Source organism: Camarhynchus parvulus, chromosome 2 (assembly GCF_901933205.1).
Source record: "Camarhynchus parvulus chromosome 2, STF_HiC, whole genome shotgun sequence".
NCBI classification, from domain to species: Eukaryota; Metazoa; Chordata; class Aves; order Passeriformes; family Thraupidae; genus Camarhynchus; species Camarhynchus parvulus.
Genome location: NC_044572.1, coordinates 85,877,321 through 85,895,770, shown reverse-complemented (window position 1 = coordinate 85,895,770; position 18,450 = coordinate 85,877,321). Strand labels below are relative to the sequence as shown.

Sequence of the window (18,450 nt, the reverse complement as noted above, 5' to 3'; positions counted from 1 at the left end):
GAGTCTAAGAGGGAGAGGGATGAATGGATGTGAAGAATCTAATGTTTAGTGCAATACTGTGTGTGTTAATTAAGCACAGAACAGTTGTTAGCAGCAGAAGCTACCTGCTGAGCACACAGCTTTGTGATGTGAGAATAAGCTTAGCTGGGATTGTATGCTTAAAAGCTACATTGCCTTTCTCTATAAATACTGCCTTTTTGCTCTCTAGGTAGGCTTTTTATTTGCCTGTGGAAAGGAGCACAAGTTTTTGGGGGAAGCTTTGCAAAATTTTAATGTATCCCAAAATTTGACAGTGATAGCTTTTCTTTTTTTCTCCATATCTGATCCGTCTTTTCTTTCTAGAGAAAGAGAAACACCTGCATGGGGTTTTTTTTTTTGTTTTGTTTGGGTTGTTGTTGTTGTTGTTAGACTTTTGTTGACGGAGATCTGATGTTTTCTCTATATTTCAAAAAGTGTTTAGCCCTGCAAAAGTGCTGACTTATTTTGGTTAAAATTTGGGTATTTCCCTAGACATGACAAGGTGTAGTACTTTTCAATTTTTATTTTAAACTATCTGCAGTGGCACTTTTAAAGGAATGGGAGGTAGCTTGTTAACTTGTTTGAATTCTTTGCCATTCTTCATTCTACTTGAAATATCATTCTTCATTTTCCTTGTGGGGGTAGAACCCACCGTGTGTTAAGTGATTGTCACCCATATGTTTTCAAATTATATATCCTAATTCTTCAAGTCTTCACCATTAGTCACACGTGTTATCCGTTCAGCAGTTTTTAACTTGATATCTGCATTTGATTTTTCAGCAAGTTCTGCTGTTACTTTAGGCAGAATTCAGCCAGCTTCTCTATGATAAACACCCTATAGCCCCAGCATGTATGATGAATTTTTCTTTACCTGTGCTTATTTCAAAGCTTTTCTTCTAAAACACTATTTTAAATATTTTTCACATATGCTGAAGGCAGAGAAAAAATGTTCTTCAAAGTTATTTGGTATTTTTTCGATCTTTCCTGCTGGATTTTTCATCTACAGTAGAAAGTTTTCAGGATTAGAGGTTTCTGCACTTACTCACAAAAGGATGATTGAATCTATTGACTGCAATTTACCCAATGTTTCCAGAAGTCTCCTCTATAATATTTTTTCTCTAATTAGCTTACTCTGTTTTTCTTTAAATCAAATTCTTGCCCATTGGTGATTCATCCTTAATGATGACTATTTTCCTGTGTAATTTTCTGCCATCTTTAAAAGTGTTTGAAGAATTAATGAGCAATTTTATTCCACTCTAGCTTGTGGCTTTGATACATACCTAAAAAATAATCAGAAGCTTTATGGAGATTTGATATTTTTGAACATTTGAGACTTGGCTTGAAAGATTTAATAATTTCTTACAACATACAAGGAAGGTGTCGTGGATATCTTGTGTAAGATTTATAAATTTTATTGTTCAGAGCCTGCAAGTTTTTGTCTATGAAAAATATGTAGCTAGTTTTGTGATGGTGAATTCACCTGACCTTCAAGTAGCAAAGGATTTCTGCTTGAAGTTTGTAATTCTTTCATACTGACATCTGAGTTTCTAGTTTTCTTCTCTTCTAACTTAATAGCAGAATAGAGAGGGAATTTGAGACCCTTTTGTCTGTGCTCATCACTGTTTTCGAGAAGAATTTTCTTATTTCCTCAAAATACTTCAAAAGCAAATGCTACCTGACATTTTTGAGTGTTGACATGTGCAGACTGAAGAAAGTAAAGTCTGCAGAAAATTCTATTATTTGACACATTTGTTTGAAGAGCGACCTATTGATAAGTATAGTATCCATTTTAGCTCTGTCTCAGCTGGTAAATTCTGAGTTTGTTGGACATTTTAATGTTGAACTTTTAAAACATTTTGGAAGTCAGTTTGATTTTCTGAACCATGCAGAAACATTGTAAAGGAAGACGGAAAATATGAGAATTGAGAACATGAAACACCTTACTGTGGTTTTACTTCCACATAGTCTAATCTAGTGCAAAAGAAGCTGGCTCACAATACTAAATTAATTTTTTTTCAGAAAGAAATTTAACTTTAAAAAAAGTCCTATCAGGTAGCCTATTCTACTTACAGCTCAAATGACACTTGCCAAGTTATTTAAAAGAATTTTTGGAAATGTATGAATTTTTGATTATTGGAAATCCTTGACTGCTTACATGCTTTGTTTCTTAGGGAATCTATGCCTTGTAAGGCCAGGTGATGCTGCTTTGGGCTAGAAGCCATCACACTGTGTTACATCCTGTCACAAGACTGAGAGCCTAAAACATGTTTAGGCTGTTTACAGCTTTTCCTTGCAGACAGCTAATAGTGTACTAATAGCCTAATCTCTGCTACTGTGACACTACTCCACGGCAATATAAATTTTGGGTAGTTCAGCTTTTAATTTCTTTAAAGACCATTTAGATCCATCAGGGAGCCTAAAATTACTTAGTTTTAAGCTGTTTCTTCTGAGTAATGGTAAACTTGCACAGCCTGTACCTCACATGACAGATTGTTTTTCTTGAGGAAATGGAGGTCCTCACCTAGAACACCTGTGTTGATGTGACCTCAATTTTTCTCTAAAAGTCCTGTAGTGTTGGGGTTGAAAGTCCAGCTAACACAGCTCTTCAGGGAGTTATTAAAAACTGGAGTCAGTTTATAGCTCTGGGATGCTGATTGGCAGGGGTGTTGCTGTGCTGAAAAAGCTAAATGCTGGGTCACCATCTGTGAGTCTTCCAAAAAGAAAAACTATTCCAGTGGTTCTAGTCCACTTCAGCCTTCCAGGCTGCTGTGAAGGGTAGCAGAAGGCTCAGATAGGTCTTACTGATGCATCTTCAGCCATTAATTATTGCATGTCAAGGCTTTATGAGCTCAGTATTTAAATCATCTCTTGCTGCTGTTAACTACAAAAGCTTTTCACTCATGAATTGCTCATTGTCTTCGTGCTGCCTCTGATACTCAGTGATGAAAATACTGCCTGTTTTCTCCAGCTGGCTGTTTCTCTTAGTCAAGCACCCTCAGTCGCCCTCCCAGAGTGTGCATGCATAGTAGCTCTGACTTGGAAGAGGAATGTTTGCTCTCTGTCAGCATCTGAGGTGTCAGTAACCCAATTTAAGACTGAAGTTGTTTTAGGAAAAGAAATAACTGTCTCTTGACTTATAAATCTGCTTTCCAAAAAGGATTACCTATTCTGCACCTGTCATGAGAGGCAGTTCTGTGGTTCAGTCTGAGAGGGAAAAGATTTGAATAGCAGTGATTTGAACTTACCTGCCAGGACTGTAACAACAGCCAATAACTTATGCCCATGCAAACACCTACTTCTCTTTGCTTCAGGGTGTTATATATCTGTGTATTCATTTTCTTATGTGTTGCAGTTAACCTGATCTAATGATCTGCTCCAAAACTGAAGCAGTTCTGTAAAAAGGTGTATAGTTGTTTTTTTGTTATCAGATTGGCAATATTAAGTAATGTAATTTGATTTCTCACTGGACATAATAGAAGTATATTTTAAATTTTAGAGCAGTTGAGGAAATAGGAATGTGTGAAGAATCCCTGAATGAGATGTCTGGTTTTAGATAATTTTTATGCAACCTGTGGAACAACAGAGAAATGAAGTTGTTGCCTCAGACATTTGAAATCTACTTCAAAGTCATAGAATAGACATCTAGTGAATCTCAGCTGGTTATATGACAGCAGTGGTCTTTGTACTTTTATTGTGTTCTTAATTTCCAAATTTTAGCTATCCTCTTGAGCTCTTGCAATATTTACAGTGATATTCTGATAAGGAATATTTCATCTCCCTCCTGGATCAATTTATTCCTTTTCTTGCATAGCAGAAATTGCTGTGAAAAAAAGAATGTAAATCCAAAATCTGTGCATTGAATTGGTTTAAACTTTTATTATTTGATTAAAATATTGTTCTTCTGGTCCTTTGAAACCTTGCCCACTGTAGTTTCTTCCTGCAAGCAAGACAGGGCTTTCATAAAGTCAATCTAAATGGGTCTGATTATGACTGGGAAAAAGTGTAATTTAAGTGTTTTCAAAGGTTTTCATTTGAGCAGTTGTGTAAATAATCTTTTGTTCCATTCTCAAAAATGCTGTATTGAGGGAATTTGGCATTTTTACAAGCTCATTTGAGAAACCATTAAGCGCAGATTTGTGAAATTATAAACTGTTTTCAGAAGTTCAATGACTATAGTTGTTTCTGACAACTATAGGTACCAAAATAACATTGCATTTTCAATTCTTGCATTAACTGTAAGAACTTGTTTTAAAAACCAAACTTTATAAAAGCCAATCTTTTCAATTCAGAAATGTTATTTCCTTACTATGCAAAAGTATTTAGAACTAATCTTAAAAGTTTAGAGGTTAAGTAAAGACTACTTGAGTAAGAAGGTCCCTTCCTAGCTGAAGTATTCTATGATTCTGTGATTCTGAATAGGGAGAATCAGAGGTTCAAGTACACAGTCACGTAATTCCATATAGCTGTAAGCAGTTTGACAGTGTTGTAGTTGGAGTGCATAACTGTTGTTCCATTTTTGGTATTGCTTTTCTATGTGATGAGAGATTTCAACCTCACAAGAGCTTCTACTTTTGTAAGTATAATGCATTCTGTTAATTTGTAGGAAAGGAGGCATGAACCAATAGCTTCTGCCTTTGTGTATGAAGTTCATCCTTGTTTCTCAGCTGTAGTCAGCCACTTCTATGTTTGTTATTCTGCCTTTATTCCAAGGCCCACCATTTTTAGAAACATAAGTGATGTTTTTTTCAAATGGTCAATTAAAAAATTGACTTATGAATTAAAAAATTGCTTCTGATGAATTCAAAGTGTAGTCTTCCTACTCAGAGAGAGAAGGATAGAAATTTATTGTACTGACCTACATTTCTCAGATATTTCTGAAGTGCAGTTTTGCTTTTAACGAATTGTTTTCAGACTAGCATGATCTGCTTTCTCTCATCACATCCTCAGAACTTACTTGCTGAATTGTACTGAACAGATGAATAATAAAACCTTTCAAAATCCATCAAATGAGCATAGCCCCATGAAATATTCTTCTCTTATATTAACTTCTGAGAAGAAGACTACTGGCATCCTAAAACTCTTTAGTATTATTTTTGCCTGTTGAAATTTACTGGGTGCATTTCTGTTACTGTGAAAAAGATGAAAAATAATCTGTTTTCCACAGGTGATGGGCTGACCTATTTTAAATGGTTTTTTTGTCACTTGCTTTCATAGCATTGAAAGGTAGTGCTTTGTTTATCCTCAAACCAACCTGTTTACTGATGTTCTGATGGTAAGGAGCTCTCTGCAAACAAGCATGAGAACCAATTTAGGGCATGGGCCAGTAAAAAAGAAAAAAAATAACAAAACAAAACACATCAGCACAGCAGCAAAAGTAGATCTGGAACCTGATTGTAGTGTTGGCATGACTTCCGTTTTCAAATATGAATGTAACCAATGGGATTGGGCTCACTAATAGTTTAGAGATACAGAGCTGTAGACAATGCTCGCAACAATTTGTGTTGGCTCCATTTTTTAGAAATTTACTCAAAAATCCATACACATGCCTAATATGTTACCTTACAGTATGCCAATTTTTCTCCCTCATTACTAAGTAGACTGAGAAGCTGAAAATTCAGTTTTGTGTAGGCCATCAATCTTTCCTTAGATGCTGTTCAGTTAATCATTTTTCATTTGGTATAAATTGATATTAATAGCTTAAATATAGTAAATGTTGTGTCAGAATTTTGATGAGCCCTTATTTTGTGCCAGCTACTGTTTGTTCATATCTGAAATTCTGGAAAACAAATTTTACATCAGCTTTGTCTGGTTATGTGCTGCATCCACTGTAGAATCCTGATTTAGTTGAATAACAGCAATGAAGTCCTTTGTCAAGTCTGCCACAAAGTCATATTGAAGACTGATCACTGGTATAAACAGAGATAAAGTTGATCCAAAGATAAAAATGACTGAGTATTTGTGTGCTATACTGAAAAAGAGTACGTTTTCTTTCCCATGCCAACTGTGTTTGTAAAAGAGGTTGTTAAGTGAAACAATGTTCTTTATATGAGCAGTAATTTTAAAGATGACCTTTTCCTGTAGTGTCAAATGTATCATGCATTTTGTCACGGGGAAGAAAAATTCACTTGACCTTCAGAAATAACAAGGCTTGAATGTACCCATTTTTCCTCTTTTCACTTTATTCTTGATAAAGTACAACCTTTGTTCGTACCTTTTCCAAGGTGCTTTTAATACTCCTTTTTCTTCCATAGTATAAGGGTTTTGTAATCTATAGTCCAGTATTTTGAAGGGATGAAAAATACTTGGTTTTGCAAAAATCTTCAATTCTATTACATTACTCTGTAGGTAAATGCAATTTTTAAGTCTATGCATTTGGGGATTATTTTGTGGTTGCTAGGCTGGTTTGTAGATGCAATTGACTTTCTTTGCCGTAAGAACACACTGCTGATTAATTTTGAATTTGCTCTCGGGCTCCAAATGTTTCTTCTTGCAGAACAGCTTCCTAGCATGGTACTACCCAGCCTATATAGATAATACTTGTAGAATCATAAGATGATTTGAGTTGGAAGGAACTTAAAAGGTCATATTCTAGTTCCAAGCCCCTGCCATGGGAAGGCATGCTACCAGCTAGATCAGGTTGCTCAGGGCTTCATCCAACTTGACCTTTAAGAACAGGAATTTGTACTTTTTAGTTACTGAATATTTGAGGTTTTAACCTGCCTGTTTTTCTAGCCTTTGAATGTCCCTTGAATTGGCCACCCAGATCCATTCCTGCATGGTCTTTCAGGCTATTGCCTGCGTGCTCCAGCCCAGCTGGGTGTCACCAGCAACCTTCTGAGCGTGCTTTCAGTCCTGTCCCTCAGCTTCTCAGTAAAGACACTATCAAGTGTCAGCTCCAGCTTTGGCCTCAGAGACATGTCACCAGTGGTTGTCTGTCAGCTGAACTTTGTATGGCTGGTCAGAATCCTGGTGGTCCAACTAGCAGTCCACCCCCCTGATAACCCACTTCTTTAGATTAAATCTCACTAAGTTCTGAAAAAGTACTCTGGAAGACTGTCACAGTCCCTGTTGAAGTTAATGCAAACACCATTCACTGCTCTTCCCTTGTTCACCAAACCAATGCTCTCCTTGAAGTGAGTTGCCAAATTGTTCAAGTATGGTACGACTTTGATGTATATGTACTGCCTGTTTCCCTTTTAGTTTTTGTGTTGTGGTGATCTGGTTGCGATTGGGTTTGCTTTATTTTGTTGCTTGTTTTTTGGTTTGGTGTTGAGTTTTGTGTGTTTGTATGTAAGATTTCTTACATAATCTTTGCAAGGACTGAAGTGAGACTGACTTAGCAGATGGTTCTCCAGAATCTCCTTTCCTACTTGATGATAACTTTTTTCCTAATCTTGAGGATTGGGAATCTCTGGATCACCATTTCAGATGTTTCACAGATGATAGAGAACGGCCCTGCAGTAAGATCAGCCTGCTCCTTCAGCACCCTCCATGCCACCCTTCTGGTGCCATGGAATTGCGCATGCCCAAGTGGTTTAAGAGATCCCTGAACTAGTCTGTGTCCTGCATGTGAAGTTTCACTCTTGCAGATTCTGCCTCCAATAACAAAGGAGCTGAAAAAGGCATTGAATATCTTAGCCTTTGCATGCTGAGCACTGGATCTGCATTATTCTCAGCCTTTTTAAAATTTTGTAATTTTTTTGCTATCCTTAAAGTGCCATACTTGTTGCTGCTTTTGCTTTGTTCCAACTTGTACTCCTGGATTATATGAGAACCTCCTCAAGTGCTCAGGAAATGTTACTCAGGCTTATTCATCAATCTTTCAACAGCATCCCAGGCAGGATAATTGTTGTGGAAGGGCACATCTGCAGGCTTTCCTTCTGTTGCCACAATTTCCTGGATTTGTCTCTCTCAGCCTCCATTTTGGGAGTTTCCATCCACTTATCCTTTGAGTGCAATGCTTAGCTGTCTCTTCTTTTTTTTTTTGCATCATGGGGCACAGACTCATGGCACTTCAAGGTCTCTATGGAGATGTACCTACCTGCTGTTCATCCTTGCTCACTTTGCTCCTTAGCCTCTTCCACTGAAGAAGCAGCACACAGGCAGAATGTTCCTCCTGTGGTTGAGGCCACCAGCGCGTCTCCAGCAGCAGAGGGAGGAACCAAGCCCTGGATGGCGGAGCCCTGTTCCCAGAGCTCTGGCTTAAGACTCTGGTATGCTAAGAGCAATTGCTTCATCAAGAGTTTCTGGGCCCCTCTGCTTCACTGCTGTGCTGAGGAAGCAGACAGGGGAGTGCTGTCATAGAAGCAGTGGTAAAAATGCAGTGTAATTCGTGAGATGATAGACTGCCCAAGGGAATGAGAGCCTTCATCTCAAGGCACAGGGAAGGGCCTTATCAATGGAAAACTGTGTGTTGAACTTTTGCATAGCTGTATTTTCATCACTTCTCCAAACGCTCAAAGGGTTCAAAGGGTTCACAAAGTGTCTTTTTGACATTTCAGTGAACTGACAAAGGAATTTTCTTTTGTTAGAGGCAGATATACTGCCAGGCTATACATTCTAAAGCGCTTGATATAGAGCGGCAAGTCTAGATTGTGGTTCTCCTGTGTCTTGCTAATTTGAGGACCCCAAAGCACTGTTCTCCTGTGGATTTTACACTGCTTTATGGCCTAATGTCTCACAAGTCTGAACTTCAAGAAGTGTGAAATTAAAAGAATTGGTAGAGTTTTCTTTCAAAACATGTATTTTATTAGCATTTGTGTTCTTTAAGAACAAGCAGGGTGGTGGCGTGTCTTCATTCTTTGCCAAATCATTTCTATGGTGTCTGGATTGGACCAGAAGAAACCTATTGTATGAATAGTTTAAAGGCAGTCATGCACTATGTCAGACAAATTTTGTCTGTATACAGTATTTGTTTCTGCCAGTGGTTGATGTGCATATCTAGGGCAGAGAATAGTGGAAACTGGAATGATACTTCCTTGCTGTACTCTCCTGGAATGCAGTGACTTGAGGTTCACAGTCAGGGACTGACCGAAGTAGGGGTGAGGACTTGGCATTTATTAGTTGATGAAGAGACTTGCAGTGCTGGCAGGGGATGGTGGCAGGCAGCTCCCCTGGATGACTGCACACTGTAGTGAATAAATTCCTTTTCTGGATTTTAACCTCTTGCTGCTAAATTCACTTGATTTCTGCCAATATAAGAAGTAAAAGGCAACACTTGATCTCTATTTACCATCTCCATACAGCTTTTGATTTTATAGACCTGCCACTTGATTTAGGTTACATTGTTTCCAGCCAGGAAAAATGCTACTTTCATCCTATAATAAAGCTTTTCTTTGTTGTATTCATCCTTTTGCACTTCTCAGTTATTCCTTCTAATCTTTCTATATCCTTTTTGAAATTATAAGACTGGATGTTCACACAGCACTCAAGATGAGAGAGCAGATACTGTGTAATGGAGTAGTGGTGGTTTGGTTTCCGTTTTCTACATAGTCTGTAACAAATTTATTTTTCTTTCACTGCTACTGATGGTTTTACAGAATTTCATAGTACAGGTCCCAAGATCCACAGTTCAGGTCTATCCTCCTATCTATTAAAAAAAAAAACACCGAAAAAAACCAACCAAAAAACTTCCAACTGAACAACCCCTGTAGTTTTTTCATCATGTATGTCACTTAATGTTTCCTTGTGGCAATTTCATCTGTTACTTTATCATCAGGTTGTTATTTACAGATACTTCTGCAGTTCCTAATTTTTAACAGTCATCCCTGTACACCAAAACTATATAGATGCAAGCTGAGATCCCAAAAATAATTCATTCTTGGCATTTGATACGAACCTCTGCAGGAAGCAGAGGGTTGTACACCCTTCTAGCCTTGTACAAGTGGAAGGCCACAGGCTCCTCTGTTGCTGTGCCATCCAGAGCTGTGTGGCTTCAGTGTAAAGGAGTACAGGGAGATAGGAATGTGTCTGCTGCCAATAAGAAGAAATAAGCTGTATTTAAAAAAGGGATGTCATGGTATTTTCCCTTAAGAAGGATGAGAGGAGGCAGGGGTCAGATTATGGCAATGAAATAGTAAAGGAAATGCAGTCTTAACGATGCAGACCTTTAATGAGGTGTTTGTGTAGTCACAACTGAATGTGCTTTAACCCCAGCTGGCATCCAAGCCCCATGCAGCAGCCACTCACTCACTCCCCACCACCCCAATGGGATGGAGGAGAAAATGGGACGAATAAAAATGAAAAATGAGTTGAGTTAAAGCAAGAGCTGCACAAACAAGTAAAACAAAACAAGGAGTTTATTCACCATTTCCCATGGACAAGTAGATGTTCAGCCATCCCCCCCGGGAGAGCAGGGCTCCATCACATGCAGCAATTGCTTGGGAAAGCAAAAGCCATCACTCCAAACATCCCCTCCTTCATTTTTCTTGCCTCAGCTTTATATACTGAGCTTTACATGATATGGAATATCTTTTTAGTCAGTTGAGGTCAGCTGTCCCTGCTGTGTTCTCTTCCAGTTTCTTGTGCACTCCCAGCCTCCTCACTGGTGGGGTGGGGTGAAAAGCAGAAAAGGCCTCAGCAGTGTGTAAGCACTGATTAGCAGTGACAAAAACATCCCTGAATTATCAATGCTGTTTCCAGCACAAATCCAAAACATGGCCTCTACTGGTCGCAGTGAAGGAAATTGACTCTACAGCAGTCCAAACCAGCACAAAGGCTTGTGATTAAAGTTCTCTTTTCAATAAATTCTTCAGTTTTCACTGAAAGCATTTAAGAAAATCTTAGTGTATGTAATTTGTAAAATCCTAGCATGTCTTTAGAGTCTTCTTATTTAATTCCCTTCATTTTTTGTGTGAAGAGTATCTACAATTCTGGTTTTAACTGGTATTCTGTTCCCACTGGTAAACATTTCAGGAGTACTTTGAGTTGAAATATGTCAGTAGTGGTTAAAAAAATAATTAAAAATTAAACCCTTCCTATTTCAGTGTGAGGAAGCTGAAAGCTGTTCTTGATTCTGCCCTACTAGTCATGGAAATATGCAGCCTTTGTAACAAAATCTGTAATTTGAGTAGGGCAAAAGAAAATTTCAAAGGTTGTCATTCTAAAATTGTAATGTATACACATTGAAAAAATATATAGAGGTTTGCTCTATAATCAAACATTAAGCTAATAAAGGCAATTTAAGTGTCAGACTTGCTAACTTTAGCTTTGAATACTAGTAAATGATCCTGGTGGCTCATGGGTACTTTGTTAACCTTGCCTACTGTTCTGTTTTACCAAAAGGGATGTTTGGTTTTGGTTTGCTGGAAGTGCAAAGCATTTGTCTTTGTGAAACTTGTGTAATAGGCAATTAGACCCTGTGTAAAATCCTGGCATTTGTAGGCCAGCATTCCTAGTGATGGACCCAGAATGTCAGTGTGTGCTACATGGGAGAAGCATGAGAAATATTAGCCATGGGAGTCACACAGTAGAGAGTGATACCCTACTTCCCCAAGATGTTCCTGGTTTTCATTCATTCATTTGGATTGGCCTGGTTTCTGGAGGATCCAGAGAGCTTCTTTTCGTGCCACTGGATATGCCTACCTTCTTTTCCAGTGGCTCAGCAGAGGATTCTGTTTTGGTCACTCATTTTGATGTTTCAGGTGATGAGTGTTAACCTCATAAAGGATTGGAATAATGCTGCTAAAACTGACCCCATTCTCTTATCTCACTGAAATGCAGAGGACATTAATTTTCTTGCATACATCATAAGATAATGAAATTGTTACCTTTAAAATGGAGTTAAAATTTCTGCATTTAGCATCTCAGGTAAATGACTTCTTTTTCTTTTTCTTTTTTTTTCCAGATATAGAACATTGTCTCTCAAACTGGATTAAAAAAGCCCTGTTGATATTTTTATTTATACTTTTTTATTTTTGTATTTGACTTAAAGTGCCATGAAAAAATTTGCATATTGCAAGGTGGTCCTTGCCACCTCTTTGGTTTGGGTCCTTCTGGATATGTTTCTATTGCTGTACTTCAGTGAATGCAATAAATGTGATGAAAAAAAGGAACGAGGCCTGCCAGCTGGAGATGGTAAGTTTTCTGCCTAAGTATTCTTTAAACTATGCTCCTTTAAAATTGCACTCTTTTTAAAGATTTGGGATTTTTTTCCTTCAACAATGTAGCATTGTGTCAGCATTTAGGAGTCACAGAATATTGTGTTTCTTTGAATGACTAGGGAATAACCATGTTGCCTGAGATGTATGTTGCAGACTTAAAACACTTAAGATGTAGAATTTTAAGCACTAATGCATGAAATAACCCTAAAAAGCTATGCAACAAGAAGTGCAGAAATCTAAACCATGTTAATGCAGTCTAAAGCATATTTTAAATTTCCATGAGTGAGGAAGCAAAGGCACTATTAACTTCATTAGACCTTCCAGTAAAACAAACCAAACCAGCAACCAAGCTCACTTGTCTGCCTGCCTCTGCTGAAAAAGACTTCAACGAACCAAACTGAAAAACACCCCCTGCCGTACAACCCACCTAACCCAAAGTTTGGACAAAGACTCTAGCAATAAGGCACAGTAAATATTGTAAGGTTTATGATAATAGAATGAACTTGAATGTAAAAGTGACAAATATGAGTGCATGCTTATCTAGATAACTTTGAAGGGCTGTATTATTCAATACTAAAGGTTTTCAGATAAGCTTTCAGTTTTGTTATTACCATCTTAAGTTTTTGAGTGCCAATTAGATGAGCTGAATGTGAGATTGTTTTGTTTTGGGCTTTTTTGACAGCACTACTATTGATGTTGCCAATGTTATTTTTGGGAAGTTAGCATAGTTGATCACATGGGAGAAAAGACTGGTGCAGGGAGATTTCTCATCCCTATAATGTCTCAGTGTATGCATTTAGAACTGCAGGCAGCTGCCACCTCCAGTTTGTTAGTGAAGCATCTAATTCTGTAGTTTGTTGTCTCTCTCTCTGAAAAGGCTGTGTCTGTGTTTCACTGCTGATGTTGGAAACCTTTTCAGTGATGCTAATTGTTAAGTCCAATTGGTTAATTATACTCAAGGTTATTGCTTTCCATCACAAAAAACTTTTTCACCTGTTGACATCTGGTGTGAACCTTGACCTTTCTGGGAAATTTTCAGAAGTATTTTAAGAATAATGTTGCTCTGTTACAGAGTAACACTGGGGAGATATTTAAGAAGTGTCAGATTTGGTTTACTTGTTTTCTTTCCCTGTGATGAAAACAAGCCAATAAGTCTCCACAGAGAGCACTGTATGGAATGTAGAATTTCTGTGCTGAGCACCTCTGGACTCCTGGTTTCACAGCTGCATATGAACATTTTAAAGGGGCTCTAATCCACCTGAATTTTGCAGAACTAACTTAAATTTTCCATTGCTGGCATTGAATTTTTTGAGTTTCTTTTTCAGTAAAAGGAAAGCAAAGTGGCAAGAAAATTAATTAGGCTCATGTAGAAAGTATGTGTTCTACTGGAACTGTCTTTTTTTGTCCTTTTATTTTTTTTTCCTCCAGAAGTTTGGAAATTCTTACGTGGTAAGACAATGACTGATGTGGTGTTATGTAGGAATAGATCCAGTTTTTGGCTTCCCATGAAGCAGATAACTTATGCCAGAAAACAGCAGGTGAAGTCAATATCTATCAACTTAGTGTGATATATTGATAATGTTGAAATTTCAGATGACTTTACATATGAAGTCATTGTGGGAACCTTCAGGTGAGAGAAAGTCTTCAGTTTTGACAGATTAGTATTACGACTTTCCCTATGCAACACTAATTTTACTTAGTTGAGTACAGCCTTCATTCTGACCTTTACCCAAACCTGTGTGTGTTAAGATTCTTAATACATTTTTAATATCTTATATTTGGGTGGTAAACAAAAAAAACCTGGTAAACAAACAAAACCTTGTATATAGCTTTATATAGCTTTGTACATTTTCTTGTTTGGGGGTGGGGGTTTTTTTCTGGGTTGGTTTTTTTTTTTTTTTTTTTGGTTGGGTTTTTTTTTTAACAGCTGATTTGTAGTAAGGTGCAGGAATAGGTCTGCTAGAAACCTTGGTTGACCCTGTGACATTTCCTTTTAACCAAGCTGCATGCCTGATCATAGATATTTTTACTTGTTCCAGTAGTTTACTGATTTGGAATCTCTAGTGGGTTTACTCCTGCTCATGGTGCCTGGAGTCATCTCAGATAACATTGAGGCTATTTTGTCTGTGAAGCTTTTATCAAAATCTGCTTTTTCACTTCATTTTTCCTCTGCTTTTAATTTCCATAATTGAATTAGTTTCCTTGACTCAGCATAAATTATGCTAGTGTTCTGAATTTAATATCCTCTTGTCCATGTCACTCTGCTTTATAGCTTCTCTTTGCAATTCATGGAAGAATTCCATGGCATTTGATGAACTTACTCAACATAGGAGTTAGTTTTTCTGAAGAGTTTATGTTTATTCCAGTTGTGCTTGTCCAGCTGGAAAAATCATCCTTTAGCTATTTCAGCAGGAGCAAAGGATTTTGTGGACAGCTTTGGAAAGTTTGGGCTTTCATGGAGTTTGAAGGATGTTTTTCATGGGTCTTTAATACAGAAAATGGAAGGATTTTATTTTTATAGAATTAGGCAAGAGCCATAGCCAAAATTGTCTTTGGGCTCTTTCTCATTGGTATTGATGGCATAAGATACCATCATCTTAAATCAGTAATAGTAAAGGAATAGTAAAGGAATGTGCAGCTGTGGAAAACTCAGTGTACGTGGTTATGAGGAACTGTAAGGTGAGTGAGATAGAAGCCTTGGTGTCTGCTCTGACAGAGATTAAAGGCTGGGAGTTGAAGTGACACAGGTGTGGAGTTGAGGAGCCAAAAGGTGAGGTAGAAAAGGGACAGGCCACTAGCCAAGTAGGAGGACCACTGAGGTGGAGGTGCCTTGGGAAAAGGGGGCCTGGCATGGAGTCTGGAGAGTACAAGACTGAGTAACTAGGAGTATACCAGAGGGGAGGGATAGTTGAAATCCAGTGACTGTAGTTGTGTGGGATGGTTTGTCTGTGGACTTAACCTTTGCTGCCACCACTGCCATGGTGGCCCACCCCCTCCACCATGGCAGAAGACATCTCCAGTGGCTTCACCAGGTAAGCTGGGGAGCTGGGATCAGAACACTCAGTGGTGTTGTTTCCAGCAGCAATCCCTGAGCTGGGAGGAGCCTGTGCTTGTGCTGACTGATATTGCTGCTCTTTCTTCTCCCGGCCATGACCACCCCAGAGGGGTTGGGAGAAAACTGGGAGAAGCCCTCTCCCAGTGCTCAGCTCTGAGGCTGCCTCACCTCCTCTGACGTGGATGGTGCACACCCCTTATCCAAGACACCACACGTGTTCTTCCTATTGCCACATCTTCTGGGTGGTGGCTCCCTGTTTGTAATTCCTGAGGATTACTCAGTAAAACCCACAAAGAGTAATTAATTGTTGTCTATGGAAGGTGGCTGATGTAAGTTTAGATGTTGCTGTGAATTGGAAAGAAAATCACTTAACCTTTAGTAAGCATCATCCATGTAGTATTTTTTTCCAAATCTAATATTCATAGGATAGTTACTTGAGCAGTATTGTTTTCATTTGGGGATTGGCATTGCAATTTAGATTTCACAGCCTGGAACAGAGCTTGCTTAATAAATGTAAACAAGTTCCAGACTTAAAGAGAGGGTTCAAGCTGTTCTCTAACAGTACAATTAGGGACCATTCTTGTAAACAAGATATACCTAGGTGGTAGCGTGGTTTTACTAATAAGGTAATAAAGGGTTTTTTTTTATGTAGTTCTGTCTTATTTCTGTGTAAGAACCCTGAATGTCATCCCTCAGGTCTTGACTTAAATGGAGACGAAATGAGTCACTCTTTACCCCCAGTTATAGGCTTCCTAAAGATCTGATTGCAAAAAAAAACTTCCAGCTTTGGCACTTGATGTGGTTTCTAAATAAACTTTCAGATTCATCCTCTTTCCCTTTTTTCTTCTGACCTCAAGGTGCATTCCCCTTGTGTAATGATTAGAAGCCCTGGGTGCTGGGGAATCTTTCAAAATTAGGACTGGTGAATTGCAAGAGTCATGGAATCTCAGCTCCTTGCTATTTAAACTCTTCCTGGAGCAATGACAAACTTAAACTAGGACCAGCCATTTTTGTCAATTGCTAATCAAGACCTGAGCTCTGGTAAAGATGGAATCTCTAAATTGTGTCTTGGTTCTGAATAATCTCATCTGCATGAAAAAATCCTAAGAAGAAAAGTGAGCAATTTCAAGATTTAATTATTGAAAATGCGAACCATTTGTCATAAAACAGTCTTGTTGTATTAAGGTTGAGGTGTGTGTAAGAGGCAGAACCTCTCTGAACTTTTACCTGTCCAAACAGCTACTTGTAATTATGGTGATGCCTTCAAAGGTGACTGGATTTTGCATTGGTCTGTTTATGTGGGCTCTAAAGACATCTCACCAGAAGAATCCACCGCTTTTTCGTGGCTTTAGATGGTCTTAGATTTTGAATTATATGGTTTTCATCAGGCATTTTCTCTGGTAAAAAGAAATTTCTAGTCCACAGAAATAAAGAGTTCCTGATTTTTAAATGAAGATCTGGAAGAGATCAAGCCTTCTTTGAAACTAATGATTTGCTGATACAAATAAGAAATAACTGGAAATACATTACTAGGTTTCTTATTTAATCAGGTGGTGATTCAGTCATTCATTTAGTTCTGAAACCTGTAGCTATAAATTTCATTTCTGTTTGTTAGAAGAATGCCATCAGTACATAGAGTCCTTCAAAGGAATTTTTTTCCTGTATTTAACTGACAAAAGAGCACTGTGGTTTTTAATTCTTAACAATGTCTTTATTAGTAATTTTGGGAGAACGTTGTTGATTGGTGCTTGTGTGAAACCTACGCGCTTCTGTGGGAAAACAGATAACTATAAAAAAACCCAAGAGAAGATGGTTCTCAGAAACTTGAGAGAACATCTTCTGATGGTTAACTTTTCTTGGAAAGTCATTGCCCTGCCTGTGCCCCAGCTTGACTGTCTGCATTTAGTGAGTTGCACAAAATATCTGGATCTAGTTAGTTGTTGCTGGATTTTTCTGCAAGGAGAATGAGGTACTGAGGTAAAATGTGTAATCAAGCGGCATGTATTTACTAATGAAATTTAAAAATTCAACTGATGAATTTGTGGGACTTGTACACCAGTATCCAAGTCACTGATGTGCTAAACTCTCATCTTAACAGGAAGATCTGCAAATCTGAGAGAAGAGCTTTTGGCTGATTTAGCTATTCAGTTTAACTGGTTTAGTGAAAGTTAAGAAAGAACTGGAAGTGTAAATGAAACAGGAAATTATTTTTTTCTTTTAAATAGGTTATTTAGTATTAAGACACTTGCTCTTCAGAACTCTGAAAAACATACTGCATACAACTGTATTCTGATAGGGCTTTTTTAATTGTTTTAGTTATGTGGAACACCCATTGTTAAATCACTTTCTAAGTGAACTTATGGTACTCATTGCTACACATTTAACAAAAGTTGCTGTCATAGCCCAGATAATAATACCATGCTGAATGTATAAAATTAAGCCCAAATAATTACTTTATTGTATACCATAATTTTAAGTTAATTACCCCCCGGAAGGCACAAATTCTAGTTGAAAAGGTTATGCAATTGCAAGTCAGCAAGTTTTGATGCAGGTTCCAGCCATACCTTCTGAAGAGGCAGACATGCAAAGCAGACTGCTTGCTCAGCTTAGCCTGTGGCTGGAGCGAGCACCTCGGCCCATCTGCTCAGGATCTGCTGGAACACACTTACTCCATCCATTTTCACTGGATGAGTGGCTGGCTGGCAGCTTCTAGGGTTTTATAGCTCAACTGGCCATCAAGGGGAGTTTGGTTAAAAGAAAGCACCCTTGTGATGGGAGGAGGATGGGAGGATTTTCTCTGCTAAATGCTCCTGTGTGAATGCAACTACTGCAATTGCTTCAGGTACTTGAAAATGAAAGTTTCTCAAGGAGCACGTTGTGCTTGTTCCCTGTTAGCACTAAACGCAGACCAGCAAAAAGCCTCATTTATTAGTAATATATATTTAAGTCTTAGTGTTTCAGCAAGGATGGAAGGCTCAGGACTTTTTTAAAAATTTTCTTTTTATTCTTTATGTGCCTGTTTACTCCCTGCCTAAGGTTTAATTACACTGTGCTATCCTAGATGCAAATTAAAGATAATTTGAAGCTAGGCTTGGTTCTTGGGGATTTGGTGTCTTTTTTTTTAAATACTTTCTATTCCTCTGTTTAGATCTTAAATTGTTATTTTTTTAATTAAAACTTTTGCTGAATTTGTAAAGCAGTAATAGAGCTCAAATTCAGTATTTGAGCGTTTCTGTTTGGGAGAAAAGTGAATGGTGCTTGTAAAGAGAAGTGTAA

General features: G+C 38.0%; 1 protein-coding gene across 1 annotated transcript in view; it reads left to right on the top strand.

Moving 5' to 3' along the window:
* The window catches only part of GALNT1 (polypeptide N-acetylgalactosaminyltransferase 1), an 86,664-nt gene that overhangs the window by 29,273 nt on the left and 38,941 nt on the right, over positions 1-18,450 (top strand). The window contains 1 exon segment of the mRNA XM_030963588.1: positions 11,864-12,093. Coding sequence (XP_030819448.1) covers positions 11,955-12,093 — 139 coding nt within the window. The 5' untranslated portion in view covers positions 11,864-11,954.